Here is a 12,572-nt window from a genome sequence, read left to right as displayed (position 1 = left end):
CACCACGCATTCAGAAAGAGTGGAACCAAGTTTTACATTCTTTGAAGTAGATGACAATGAAGTCCTTTGGTATCACAGTGAAGATGACACGCACGTGCATCCTGTACTTGTCTGACAAATCCACAGCTGATGGTCGCCCAGAGCAGCGGAATGGAGGATGCAGCAACTCGTACCGAAACACTCCAATTTTTTCATTAACTGATTAACCTTTCACTCATCAAGGCTTTTGTAGTGCAGCGCAGTGTTCGGTACAGGAACTACCTTACAACACATCTTTTGGTTTAATTATTCTGCACTGTTTGCAGAATCACAATTTATATTCCCACAAGCAATTCAATTATCTTACCATAAAGGTCATGGGCAATATCTTCAAAAGACATCAATCTGCTAAAGCTTTCCAGAACATAAAAACGCTTCAGTGCACCACTTAATTGACCTAATATTTATTTTGGAATTAAGGATTTCATTTTTCACATTTCTCAAGATGCTTCGTCTTAAGTTACCAGTCTCATACATTCAACTGCTATGAATTTATCACAGGCACATTCTGAACAGAGCAGAGCCAATAAAAATAGATATAATCAAAGCCCTCCATTCACACAAAACTATTGGCAATGGGGAAAAAGGCAGATTCAAAGGTCAGTTTAAAACACTAATTCGGGACAGCAATGAAAGATTCCTAGAAGAAGCAGACCTGGCTTAGAAGGGAAAGCAGTATCGTCACCCATAAGGAGAACATATATACACATACACACAAATGTATTTGTTTTACAAGCAAGAAAGGGAAGGTGGTGAAAATGTATTTAAACTTTGGAAAATCTGATAACCCCACCATGAGACTTCGTAACATTAGTAGAAATAAAAATTGTAAAGCCTTATGCAGCAACATACTAACAGCACAGGGTGATGACAGAACAGAGGATGTGGGGGTGTGTTACGCTTAAAAAAATCATACATATACACACAACTCTTTTTGAAAGGGCTGAAATGGGATGGTGTTTTTTTAATTATAATAAAACATAGTATCACCAATTTCTAGCTCCAATTATCTATTAACATTGTTTCTTCAGGCCAGATGTACTTGGCTTACTGCTGACTTCCAGACGTGTTGTACTGTTTAGCTGAACTTCTTCATAAAAACGTTGCAAGTTTTCCTCACAGGGCAATAGAGCGTAATTTCTTTCCAAGAATGAAGCTTACCAGAGGAAACACATGACCTGGCCTCCTCCACACGGCACAAAATGGCACACGGGTTTATTGGTTTTGTTCTGCTAGTTGTCTCATTACTAATAAGGGGAATTGATCTAGCACCAACAGTATCTATAGCATCTAGCACAGATACTTTGCACCAAGTGAGAAATGCTAACGTTGAATTAAAAAAAATCTATATTCAAATTACATACTTATTTCACTTGAATGATGACCTGGAATGAGAGCATTTGTTTTTTCATCCCTTGGCATTCATTTTTATTTATAGGTTCTGCCTTCCAGCGCTCTGTAATATTCCAGCATCTACAGCAAAAATATCCTGTGGCACTTAAGTTACCTCTGCAAGCCAGAACGCTTCAGGGGAGGACTAGAAGACCTACAACAATGACTATCCCAGAGCTTCTTAAGGAAAATGTTAAGTGAGACGGAGCAGACAAAACCAAACAAAACAGGAAAGCCTTTTTGTGGCAGAGGGGGAAGTCTTCCTTGTAGAAGCCACAGCTTAACAAAGAAATTCTTGACCATCTATCTACTGCAAGCCTCACAAGAAGAGTATGAGCAGAAAGGTAACTGCTTATTTTTTTTTATTTTTTTTTTAAATTTTTCCTCGAAAACAGTTCTTCCAAACCTTCCCCACATCGCATTGCTTTAGTGGAAAATTGAAAGGAGGCTCTGCAAAGCCTCCCGGGCCTGGCCAATAGAGAAATTTAGCAAATGGAAAAATGGAAGGTTCGGGCTTCACTTGCATCTACACACATCCCAACAGGCAAGAAGCCAGAAGAGGAAGAATAGGAGTCACCATTTCCTTAAATTAATTTTTGAGAGAAAGCTTTCCATACGAGTTTATCAAGTTTTCTTCGGAAGAAGTATTTTTCACAAGGTTTACACCAGCCCCTGCACAACAGGCAAGCAGTAAAGGAACCGCACTGCAGCGGGGGACCTGAGGCCACACTGCAGCCAGCACCGTTTTGACCAGCTTCCTACCTCCGTGAACAGCTCCTGCTCAAAACACACTGGGGCACGGAAGGCAATTTAATCAAGATCTGAAGGCAGATAAGTGAAGGATATTACTTTCAGTTCAGTGACAGATCCAGAAGGCTGCACTCCTAACTGTAAAGAGAGAGCAACAGCTACAACAGCTATAGGCACACACATCACCCACCACAAGCTGAGGAAGTCTTTGGGAGACCTCCAGCTGACCACAGGCTGAATACATCCTTGCAAGTGACCTCCTCTAATGACCACAATGTCCTCCAATGCTCCTTAGCCTTTAATAGAGAGGTCCCTTTTTGACCCATTTAAGTTCTAGGGGATACCAACCTGGGTGACTGAAAAAAACTAAGAAGAGTTAACTTTATTTCACAGTCTTTATAGGGCTGCTGATCCCAAGATGCATGACAAACTCAAAAGAAGCAACTGCTGGCATCTGGCCATTTGGGAGGTAGTCAGTTTTTGAATTATAAAATGGTGTCTGAGAAACAGCAGTAACCACACTGAAAGAATAGAACAAGAATGCAAATAAAGTATTAGTGATTTTCTACTTACTCAACAGAATCACGGCTTGAAAATGCAAAGGCAGCCTGAATAACTTTTGCATGTTCCATAACTATTTCAAGTTTCACTGAAATAACACTAAAAAGCATCAATAACAGGCATAAGAAATCTTAAGATTAAAAATCTAAATTCTACCAGGGCTTTTAAAGATACAGACCAGTTTTTTTCCTAGCTTCTCACTGTCCTGGGGAAGGCAAATTGATCCCAATATTTAACCACAATTTAATCAGTCCTGGAATATAGCTCATGCTCCAAAGTGCCCTTTCTTCCACTGGCAACTGATCAAGCACTTACCTAAAAACGCGTATTAATACTCCCAGTCAATACATAACATTAGTAAATACTGTGCCTAATATTACACTCTAATATTAGATATAGTTTAACTCAACTACAAATTTGAAATTAATGCTAAGCTTTGTAGTTAGGAAGCAAAGCCACTTGCTCTGCAAGAAAAGACAATCTCACCTCATCACTACAGAGCTGAAAAGTCAAGATCTTTACAAACTTCTATCTAGGATAGATCCAATTTTATCAGGTTGAACTATACATTGACATGCAATAAAAATAATTGTTTTTTTTTTTTTTTTTTTAAATCAGGTAGGTTTTTCTTCTGTTTTAGATCATAAAGCTTGAAATCTTGATTTCTGCTGTATCAAAGGCATGCTTGCTCTTTTTTAAAAAACTAAGTTCGGTATTTTTCTTATGTTGTGCCTATTGCACAACATCCAAACTGTCAGGATTCCTACTCAGCATCCCCAGCCCAGAACGGCTCAGGGAAACGCCCCCACCACACAACAGCATTTGAAGTGTCCCACGCATTCCTACATACAAAATCCAAGTGCCACAGATATTTATACACACCCATCCCCTTTACTTTTATAGTGTGAAACAATACAACCAAATTTGCCAATCCCAAACTAGAGTATAGGGATAGCACACATTTGCATGCCTTTCTGACTCCCACGACCTGGCTGCCACTGCGCTACAGCAACAGATCCTGGAGAATGGTCAGCACAGACCCAAGGGGACGCATACATCAACCCCAATTCACAAAATCGTGTTTTCAACAGAGAAATTAAACATAGTTATGCTAGTGGGCAACTGATTTATCCATTCAGACACACCCTACTATCTGCATTCATTTTAAGCCCCCCTAGCCATCACTCCCATCTTTTCTCACACAATACATCAAGAGCTTTTCCTACCAGTATCCAAAAAACTACACTAGTAGATATAAACATGGGAGAACTCGGTGAATATCCCAATTCCTCAGACTGCTATTAACCACATGAACAGCAGAAGCGATGCAGCTCGTTTCTGTCAGGACTGCAGTCATCCCAACAGCTCCACGCAGGGACAACTGGCTGAGGGCTGCTATCACGCGTGACCAAAAGCCACTGCTCCTGGTAGGTTTTGCTGTGTTTTGTTCAGATCTGGGTAAAGACAGATGCTATCTGTGGCTGACACTACAAATACGCTCGCTTACCCTTAAAGTTCAGAAATGTATTTCTCACCAGTCTTTTGATAAAACATTCCTTCGCAGCATCAATAAACCTTTAACGGGAAACATTTCTTAGGAAATTTTATATTCCTACCCCAGTAAAGAGGCTATCACTGCAGAAGTCTTTACATAAATCAGCTATAAAAGTCAGTGAAACATGAAGAGTTACATTACCCCATGCAAAGCAGTCATCCTGATCTGAACTGGATACATGAAAGCCTAGTCATAAACAAAACCAGACACTGAGCAAAGCTTCCCAGTATGCTCAAGAAGTGGTTTTTTGCTGCTGAACACAAAATCTTTCTGAAAACTACCGCTGATTAACAGGTAAAGGCTTAAGGAAGAAATCCTTAAATCACGTACTCACTCCTTCAGCTACAAAACATACAGAGAACTAATAAGCTATCTCAAGTCCAATTCATGTGTAGGCAGTGTTTATGCTCAAAGTACAAGAAAAGCAGCACTGGGCCTTCCAGTAAGAAGTATTACTGTAAAAGAAATGTAGAAAAAACTATTAGTTCTTCAACACGGAGGGCTGAAATTAAAGAAAAACTAGCATGTTTCATTGTTTGACAGGCATAAAGCCAAAAGCCTGGAATAAGTACTCAAAATAGGACATATTTTCCAATGGAGGTAAAGATTACAATATAACCAACAGGAATGTGCAAGCCAGCAATACTTAACTTAGGAGTTCATGCCAAACCATGATAGTCCGTTGTACTACTTAAAAAACACTGAAACTTGAGAAAGTGGTATTATTACAATTGTTAACAATGGAATGCAAGAACATTTTTAAACTACAAGTCACACAAATTCATTTCATATATTTATTTTTGTAGAAATAGACTATTCAGCACTTTGGGGATTTGAAAGCCTGACAAAGAAATGAAACTTTTTTTTTCCTGCTACATGTAAGTTAAACACCAAATGCAGATGCTGTTAGAAAGGTTCCTGTTACCCCACAACAACAACGTTCTTGCCCAGGCCATGCTGATAAATTACAACAACAAATAGAAAAACATGAACAGAAATCTCACAGCTCAGTAGAAAAAAAAAAAAAAACAAAAAACAAAAAACACATTTCTTTCTCTAGGAAGAGAAACTGTGTTTAGAGCCTACTAAAATTAGACTTTGAAAAGTCATTTCAGCAAGAAACTGGTGAAGGAAAACATAACATACCTCTTATAGCTCCAACAGGCACACAGGGAACTTTAAACAGAAGTGAAAATCAACAGCACCAAGTATTTGCAACTTCATTCATAAGTAAGGTATGCTATTCAAATGAGCACTGTACACTTAGTTTTACCATCCAGACTTCTGCCATCATCACACAGCAATCCAGCAGGGAAGCCGTAACTCCTGCTAAGCCATGCAAACAAATACCTACATATTTAACACACCGGTCAAGGTCACCATCCCCACACGGAAACCACCAGTCAGGACCACCCTACTTAAGCTGAGATTGCCACCAAAGCACTTAAACTGCTCAAAACCTATTAACTTGCATCTTCAGCCTCTAATATAACTATTGTTTGTAGCAAAGTCTCAGCAGAGGCCCAGTTTTCACCGAACACTGAAGAAGATGGAGGTATCAAGGTTTTTTTTTTTCCTCCAGCCCCCCCAGCTTTATTTGTCAGCCATTGATCTATCATTCTCTGCAGCTGACACAAACTAGTCTAAGAAAGGTATTAAAAGGACACTTGCCCTAGTTATGCATTAAAATGGGCAGAAAGTTTCACCCGACAGAACAGCAAACAGGAAATAAGTTGGTTTTCACCCAAGCATCAGAGGTAGGCATGGCCTGAGCAGTCTTAGCATCAGGCAACGACCTCAACGGTGAGCTTTGGGCAAAGGAATTAAGGAGTGATTTCCAGTAGGTTTACAGTAACGAGGTACAGCTCACTTCGATTAAATGGACCATACGAAATTGCCCGAGTATTTCTGTCCCTCCCATCAAAGAGGAGCAGGACTTGTTTTGGTGAAAAATGACCACTTGAGCATTTCTCCAACACCAAGCCACAGGCAGAGAGCACAAAAACTAAGGGAGCAAGAAGAGTCGTGTCTATGTTCATTTACATAAGGTAGATGCCTGTAAATGTTGACCTACTCCAGTTAGCACATGACAGACCCAAGCAGCGTTGGTAAATCAGCGCAGGACAGGATTCCCACTGGGCATCAACACAACCTTCTCTGGAGCACATCCAACAGCTGATGGAGCATTTGTGGTGCTGGGTACCCATCAAAGCCTCCTAAGCATCCAGTTCTGTGCTTTTCTTCAGGTGCTCATTTATCAATAACTGAGAAGAACAGAATTCCCTCATTAAAAGAGTCTCTAGGTCCCCAAATTCAAGTTAGCCAGAGAGTCCCCAACATGAAAGATGTGTTTAAAAAAGCAGAATTCTGACAGGCGCACACACTTGGTCTTGTTTTAAGACAAGACACGTGTAATATGGCATTGTCATCACTGCTGCAGTTAGGCATCCCTTTGGCAAAAAAAAAAAATATCGCATTTTTAAAGTAATATTGTATGAAAGAGCATTATAAAATGAAAGTATTTAAACATGCACTGTACATGCATCCCGTCAAACCCCCCTATGTCTGTTAAAGAATGTCATAGCAAAAAGGATTTTTTTTTTTAAATAAAAGGCTGGCACAACACTTTGTAGCCAAGAAGAGAGGCCATGCAGAAGAAAGGTGTTGCCTTTTTTACTTCTCCTTTTCAATAGTGCATGGCAAACTTGTGAGTCTTTTGATGGCTGATGCATTAGTTGTTAGATTGTACCTCTTTCCACAGCTTTTCCAAGTTTCACAGTTTTCATTTTTGTAACAATACTCAGCTGCTACAGTCACTCAAATAAAGTAAATTATTCCACAGTATTAAGTCACCTGAGTGTTCACCAGAAGGTAGTGCACAGCAGCTATGATTAATAAGGGTACTATGAAATATTTTCTTCTAATAAGCTGTGACTACTGAGAAGAATAGCTGATGGTTTTTCTCCTATTTGTTTCCTGGAAAAAAAAAAAAAAAAAAAAGGAGTCTCTCTATTCTAAGAGAGATCTGTTCACCAACAAACTCTGATGAGGATGTGTGCTATAAGATATTACACATCCCACTGTAAAGACTCAGACTTCAGGGCCATTATTCTCCTCACCTGTGATCAAGTACTATAACAGTAATACAAGATAGTTTGACTTTTTTTTTTTGATATAAAAAAAACTCACATTGAAAGTTCTCACCACAGCTTTTGCCTTTTCTGATCTACCAGACAAAAATAAAATTTCAGAGGCTCCCTCTGCCTTTCATTTAATATATGTATCTTAAGGCTATTCAGAATCCAACTTCAAAACACCAAAACCACTAAACCAACTATTTGAAAGTGAGAAAAAAGTACAAGCAGCGCCCTCACTTCGATCAATGCTTTCTGCCACCTCAGTTCAGACTTGGTTTCTGCTTCAAAAGCGATTGGTAGCAAAAGGGCCACATCAGTGATTTTTCTAAAGAGAGCTGCCTTCGCCATGCCACTGCACTTGCTCCATCTGTGGACTGTGTGTATGGCATTACAGCACCCAAGTCCCCAGTCCCACCCATGAGCTAGATTAAATGTCTGCTACACCAGGTGAGCTTTGCAGAAGCCAGCATGTCCCTTAATAAACTATGCATGAAATATCAAGTGCAGAGAAGATGAGTAAGAATCACGGCAGGAACATGTGTAAAATTTAGTAAGGCAATAATAGAATTCAATATACAGCAGAAACAAAAAGCCTAGCAGTAAGCTTCTTCAATTTCTTTCTACTGTTGACCCCTACATATATTTCGTCATTAGTATAGTGAAGGGCAGATAGTAACCAGCAAAAAAAAAAAAATAAACAAGAAAATGACCAAGGGTTCCCCAAGCAAGTAGGACATTTCTTGACAGGTTTCTTCAATAGATGCTGTTTAAAACTTGGCTTTAGGGACAACTTAACTCAAGATGTTGTATTTGCACATTTGTATAACATAAAAGCTACTGTGAACACCTGAACAAGTCATATATTTTAAAATAATTTAATAAGTAACTTTCATGAGCATAAACCTGTTCTCTAAGAGCTGGTCAAAACAAAAGAGTAGACCTCAATGATCCAATATGAGCAAGAAGCTGTAATTACACCAGCTCAGATTTAAAAAAGCAAATAATTGGTTAACTGTTGGATATCAGAAATCTGGCCATCACCACTTAAGACCACAAAGATGACTCCCTTCTGTGGTGTCATTTCTTCACATCGAGACCTTCCAGTGAAAAACACAGAATGAGAAACATTAGGAAACGTCACCCTATCAGTTCTCCAAGGAAAGTTCCTGAACTCCTGAAGATTGCATACAGATCCGCTTCCACCATTCCTTTCCTCCTAGGGGTGAGTCAAAGTCTATGCTTCCAAAAGATGGCCACAAAAAAAAAAAAAAAAGCACAAAAAAAATCAACTTTGGCTTGTAATCAGTAACATGACTGACTTGCAAGTTCTGGGTGCCATTTACAGACCCGGCTTCACAACGTCCTGTGGGACACTGGCAGCCTTGCTCAGTACTTCACGTACTCCTCCACAAAAAATGAAGTAAAACCTACCTCGTAAGGAAATCAGGACGTAAGGTTAAAAAAATGCGTACAGTAGCAAGAGGAAGACTGAAAGCAAATGTTTAACAGACAGTTTGGCTTCTTCTGACAGAACAAAGTATTCTTTGCCTCCTTTATATTTCCTAACACATCTGTTTCCTTTGCACTACCAATACGCCAGAAAGGTTAGGTTTGCGCACTAAATTATTAAATCAGATGATGCTGCATTCAACACGTGCTTCCCTTCACACCCAAACAAGCAGACAGATGCAAAGCCTCCTCAAACCACCTCCTGAAGCGTGTGTGTCTGCCATGGCCGCAGAGCACATCCCCCAGACACGCAGCCTGCTGCCCGCTCTTACTCAGCGCGCTGTCAGGCTTCTTACTCACCTCTTACGAGGAGGTGAAAAACAAACAGAACCAGGAGCAAGCAAGGAGTGCCCCGTTTGCCACGGGCCCCCACCTACAGACAGAGGCCGTGGGTTCTCCTCAGGAGCCCTGCTTACCCTCCCGCAGGAAGACAGGCTGTGTGCGGGATGAGAAAATGGAAATTTGTTTCACTACCAGAGGAAAACGCTAAGGCACCCGTCAGTCTCCTCGCAGCACTTGGTAACTCCGGACCCTTTTCCCTGCCTCTCCACACACACAAGCGCTTTCCCTTCTCAATATCCCCGGTGCCTCGTAGGTCCGAGCGGCTCCTGAGCGCATCTCCACGGGCGGGTTTCGCTTGTGGCCGGCTTTTCTCAGCCTCCTCACTCGCGTTACATACCGAGGTCTCTCCACCAGCCCCTCACGGTAGCCCATTCCAGATGAACGCCCCCCCGGGACACAGCACCTCATTTAGGGAGATCCCAGCGGTGCAGCCACCTGGCCCCCCCCGGTCCCTCCCGGGGCCGCTCCCGGCGAGCCGCCAGCCCGCAGCACCCCGCCGGGGCCGGCACCGCAACCGGGGGGCTCCGCGGGCAGCCCCGCGCCCCCCGCTGCCTCCCCCCGCCCTCACCTTGGAGCATGGCCTCCAGTTTCTTCCTGTCCACCCGGAATCGCTCCTCGCCCCACTCCGGGCTGTGCAGGGGCCGCGGCGGGCCGGCCGAGTCCTCCTCGGAGCCGGGCACGGGCGAGTCGGTGCTGCGCTCGCTGTTGGAGCCGGGGTCGGAGAGCGGCTGCTGCAGGTACCCGCTCAGCGGGTCGCACTGCGCCGCCATGGCGCTGCCGGGCGGCCCCCGCCGCCGCTCCGAGCCCCACTCGGCCGCCTCCCCGCGGGACGCTATCTGCCCCCACAGCCGCCCCCCGGCCTCATCCCAGCCGCCGCCGCCGCCTGCCAGAGTCCCAGCCCCGGCCCCGGCGCCGCCGCCCGCGCCCGCCTCTGCCCCCGGCTCCCCGCCGAGTGTGCGCGGCCCCGGCTCCAGCCCCGGTCCCGGCCCGGCGGCGTCCGCGGCTCGGCGGCGCCCCCAGCCCGCCCGCAGCCCGCACAGCATCCCCGCCTCCATGGGGCCGCCGGCCCGCCGGGGTGGGGCCGGGGATATCCCCGGCTGCGGCCCGGGAGGAGGGGGCGGAGGGCCGGCAGGCGATGGGAGGCGGTGGGAGGCGATCCGCCGCCGCCCTGCCCGCCCCCCGGCCGCGCTGCCCGCCCTCGGGGTGCTGGCGGGAGGAAAGGGCGCCCTGGGGTCGCCATCCTGAAAATTGGCCCTGATTAACACCCCTCTCCCAACACACACACACGCACAAAGCCGCCACAAACACACCTTTGTGTGGTGTGAAGCGGCTGTGCTGGTCAGCGTGTGTTGGAAATGGCTCCCGCCCGGCAGAGCCCACACGTCGCCGCGCCCTGACGGCTCTCGCCTTCGTGGCTTTTCGGTACTGAGGCTCAGGAAGAGAAATTACCTCACGTTTCGGTATCCTCTGAGGAAAAATGTTACAAATCCCTGACCTTGGGGCATAATTGAGTTAACCTACCCGCTAGAGTCCCAGGGCTGGCCCAGCGGTGGACAGCTGATCCTTCATGAAGTGTTTTTACCACAGCGTAGTTTTCACCACAGCGTAGTTCGCATCATTAAACAACCAGTTGAAGCCCCAAATCGCGTATTGGTGTAAAGGAAGCATCCACAGAAGACCTGGCACTGGCTGTGATGCCAAATGGCTCCTGGTGGCCAAAGTGCGCTGCTGAACGTGCACCAGAAAGCAGTGGAAAAATTACAGTGGGCTCAGGTGATGGTTACCTCACAGCTAACGTCAGCCTGAAGGACGATACCAAAATTCCTCAGGAGCGGTGCTGATGCTCCAGGTAGATGGGAGCCACTCTACATCTTGTTGTAAGGCGCAGTTATTTTTACAGAGGTTTGCATTTTGGCTCACTGAGACATTTGCACATTTCCCACTTAACACCGTGATTGTGATTTTTACACCACCTATGGTTTCATTTTTACTGAACGCTACATGCACAGGGGGAGGCAGTCTTACTGGAAACACCGAGTATTCAGCTGTAGCATTTAATTCTCTTGGAGGTCTCACAGCCCCTGGGAATCCTAGCCAGTGGCTTGCAGGCAGCATACTTTTCACAAGATCCTCTGGTACTTCTCATGACCATGGGAATTAAAACAGCCAAAGCCAACAACAACAGCACAAAACATTAATACAGGTCTTTAAAATAATGTGATCTCCGTTTCTCTTCATAATAGTTTGCTTGTAGCACGATGATACTTAAGGTGTGGTAGGCAGTCTGAGGAAAGACTGAAAGTGGGACAATGCTTTTCTTCCCAGTTCAGAAGTTTAGTTATCAATCCATTCCCCCCCCCCCTTTTTTTTTTCAGATGGGAAAGTGAAGATGGTCCATATCAAACCAGGTTGATATCCAGAGAATTCTGCTGCTTTGCCCCCAGATCAGCATCAGCTGGACTTGTCTGTCTTCTAGATGCCACGACCTGTGAGTTATACAATCCAAATGTTCGGAAGTTATGAGTGTCGACAAGGCCAATTACAATCCACAGCTGCTACAGGTGCTTAGCACCTCCAAGCAGAACAATTATTTGGGTATTTTCCACTCACAAGCTAGTTAGATTTACAGTCAGAGATTCTCAAGGTAGGAGGTCCCTTTCCTTGCATTTTATCAATTCCTACAATACAGCCACAGAAACCTTCTTTCTCCTAAATTAGCTATGGTCAAACTCAGCAGTATTTTTTCAGCAACCATGTAAACAATATAATAAATCAAAGATCTCTTTAAAAATAATGATGTACACAGTTCAGTTTTTATTAATTAGAAATAACCCCTTTCATGGTGCGGTTTTAGACCAAAAATGAAATTAAGCCTATCTAAATCCATATAAATGTCCAAAAAATAAACGGTTTTAATGATTAGGAGTTTTTATTGGTGGTATATGTTCAGTAGAGTATCATTTGTATTGCATAAATGGCATTTTATTTCTCTACTATATTGCAGTGGAAGAATAAAACGTTTGTTGCACAGAAGTCTTTAAGGAGAAACCACATTTTAATGGCTAAAATAATATTAAATGTGGACACAATTGGGGAAAGTGGGAGGAAGTTGGCAGATAAAAGATCAAATGGCTATAAGGAACATAAGCTGGAGTTGACTTTGGCATACGTAACCTCTTTTGGCCATTTTTCTGTGGCCAGTGGCTTGATCAAAGAAAAGAATAACAGGATCTTTCTCATTTCGGCATACCAGGTCTATTTTGCTACGTTCTCTCCCTCTTTTTTCA

The 12,572-nt window shown here is 43.7% G+C and overlaps 1 protein-coding gene across 1 annotated transcript in view; it reads right to left on the bottom strand.

Moving 5' to 3' along the window:
- BICC1 (BicC family RNA binding protein 1) overlaps window positions 1-10,070 on the bottom strand; it is a 97,362-nt gene extending 87,292 nt beyond the window's left edge. The window contains exon 1 of the mRNA XM_084289932.1: window positions 9,854-10,070. Coding sequence (XP_084146058.1) covers window positions 9,854-10,055 — 202 coding nt within the window. The 5' untranslated portion in view covers window positions 10,056-10,070. The remainder of the gene's footprint in view (window positions 1-9,853) is intronic.
- Window positions 10,071-12,572: the final 2,502 nt, after the last annotated feature.

The sequence above is a fragment of the Netta rufina genome (genome assembly GCF_964035555.1).
Source record: "Netta rufina genome assembly, chromosome: 7".
Taxonomy (NCBI): domain Eukaryota; kingdom Metazoa; phylum Chordata; class Aves; order Anseriformes; family Anatidae; genus Netta; species Netta rufina.
This window is presented reverse-complemented; position numbering and strand designations above follow the sequence as displayed.